Below are 2,229 nucleotides of genomic sequence, written 5' to 3'. Positions count from 1 at the left end.
TAATTTTTCTATAGATATAAGTAATTTTTATTGTCATTGTTATTACCTTAGTTTTCTTTTAATTTGGATGCATAAAGTATTTTTGGCATTTAGAAAGATTATTTGCTTTTATGATGATTGCATTGTTGAAAGTTTACTGCTAATTAAACATGGAAATCAGCAAAATTCTGAACAGCAGAAGGCCCAGGAAGACACAAAGAGGTTGGTTTCTGCAATTCTACTTTAGCATTATTACTCGATACTTTTTAAGGGCCTGTTTTGGTTTCTGGAAACTTGCTTTCAAAATGAGAGCATAAACTATAAAGAGCATAGAAGTTCTTTAATAAGATCATTATTTATCTTTCAATTGTGCATGCATTCTCTTGAAAATCTTGTTGCATAGTTGCCTTCTCAGAAAGCATCGAATTACCACACTGCTTATGTTTCATATTGAATTGGTAGTTAATTTTATTTTTGATTTGGAACTCTGTTTATGATGCAATAATGTTTGAAAGAAAATTGAATAAAATTATGTTAATCCTGAGACTAAAGAAGCCTATGCCAAATACCTTGAACATTCTTCTTCTTCTTCTTCTTCTTCTTCTTCTTCTTATTATTATTATTATTATTATTATTATTATAGATAAAGCTGAAGTTCATGGAAAGTGCAGCAAGGAGACTTCTCCAGCTTATCATACAACCATGCTCATAAATTCTTCAGAACCTTGTGCACCCACTAAGCATATTGGCAGGTCCCATAACCTGACAAATACCAAGAACACATGATTACACCAAGTGGGAATATAAAATTCGCAGTACAATCTATTATCTTTGAAAACACAATATATCATTACATTAATTATCAAACATATAGGAATTCTTCATACAAATCAAATAAAAAAGATCTTACTTGGATCAGTTTTAGTAATGAGACCAGACTTCTGGTAGTCACAATTCCAAAGGTTTCTGCCATGGAAACTGTAGTAAAGATTCATAGCAACTGATGCATGATTTATGAAGGTATTGGGGTTGAAGCAGGGTCCATTTGGTTGTATGGTCGTGCAATCAACATGAACACAAGCAAATTCAAGATTTGCAGACAGTTCAGCATCAGTTGCTGATGGCTTTGCAACACACCAGGTTTTATCCTGCATCAACACAAGAAATTAATTTTTGACTATTAAAGGTCCAGTCTAGACTTCTGGATGAAAGGTTATAGAGATTTCAGTGTTCATTATACCTGTGCGTTAGCCGTTTTGATCATCCCTCCTGGACACATTTAAACAAGAAAATCATAAACTAACATTCTGATACAGAAGCATTTAAAAAATGGAAGAAAAATTATTGGAATTCTATAATTGCAGTCCAAGAAGTGATATTTCGAACATATGGTAGTGGTCATACTTAACCAGAAGATACAAGGCAGATATAAATGCAAGAAATTTACAGGTGTGAAGCTTGAAAATTAAATGGGATTATAAGAGACAAGATACATATACCAGCATTGCAGAGCAAAAGCATCAGCACGAAGGGGAGAATGGGAAGAGAGAATGTTGTTCCAGCCATGGCTTTGTTTACGCAGGAAAATTGAAGAAAACAGAAGACAGTGAAAATAGTTTCCAGTCTTTAATGTGAATGATGAAATGGGGGTGGCGTTCAAATATATAGGACATTGACGGGTATTGCCAGAACGAAAAAAATTACTTCCTGGACAGAATAGACAATGCCATATAGCTAGATGGTTGCTGGTTTCTAAATAGCAAACACGCAAACCCTGAATGTTTTTGTCATATGTATATTATTTTTACTCTATATTCATAAATCAAATATTAAATTAATTAATCAAATATTAAAGATAAATTAAGCATTTGTTAATAATAAATATATATTTAAATTAATATTATAATACAACATTTATCCAACTGATTAGCTATATATCATATTAAACTAAGAAGGGTAACATTACCTCTAACAATGTACGAGAAAAAGAAAAAGAAATTGTTGAATTTGTTTATCCACATAGTTTCATGTACAAGACTTAAAAAATATATACCTTGCGAAATTTGATGTGAAATTATTGACTGCGAGCATTTTTGCTGGCTGTAAAAACCTTTGGAGGTTGTGAATTAACTTGGCTTGTCATGAGGTGGTTTGGACTAAACATGGCATCAAGTCTCACATTACGAAAACGGAACCTTTCCATAATTATACAGACTCTGGTTTGCTTTAACAATTATGAAAGTGCCAGTC

General features: G+C 32.3%; 1 protein-coding gene across 1 annotated transcript; it reads right to left on the bottom strand.

Annotated features, from left to right (window-relative positions):
- Nucleotides 1–215: 215 nt before the first annotated feature.
- LOC7487836 (major pollen allergen Ole e 10) lies at nucleotides 216–1,631 on the bottom strand. Its single transcript, XM_002299981.4, has 4 exons — nucleotides 1,479–1,631; nucleotides 1,220–1,248; nucleotides 890–1,127; nucleotides 216–741 (listed from the first exon to the last, which is right to left on the bottom strand). The coding sequence occupies exons 1-4, from the start codon at nucleotides 1,543–1,545 to the stop codon at nucleotides 716–718; spliced, it is 360 nt and encodes a 119-aa protein (XP_002300017.3). The 5' UTR covers nucleotides 1,546–1,631; the 3' UTR covers nucleotides 216–715.
- Between the last annotated feature and the right edge of the window lie 598 nt (nucleotides 1,632–2,229).

The sequence above is a fragment of the Populus trichocarpa genome, chromosome 1, assembly GCF_000002775.5.
Source record: "Populus trichocarpa isolate Nisqually-1 chromosome 1, P.trichocarpa_v4.1, whole genome shotgun sequence".
Classification (NCBI taxonomy): Eukaryota; Viridiplantae; Streptophyta; class Magnoliopsida; order Malpighiales; family Salicaceae; genus Populus; species Populus trichocarpa.
Note: the sequence above shows the minus strand (reverse complement) of the source record. Positions and strands in the feature narration are given on the sequence as shown.

Excerpts from the sequence above, each read along its gene's own strand:
- LOC7487836 (XM_002299981.4), bottom strand. The coding sequence starts at position 1,545 with ATGGCTGGAACAACATTCTCTCTTCCCATTCTCCCCTTCGTGCTGATG. Across the intron at positions 1,128-1,219 it reads TCAAAACGGCTAACGCACAG|GATAAAACCTGGTGTGTTGC; the intron begins GTATAATGAACA and ends GTGTTGATGCAG. Across the intron at positions 742-889 it reads CATTACTAAAACTGATCCAA|GTTATGGGACCTGCCAATAT; the intron begins GTAAGATCTTTT and ends GGTATTTGTCAG.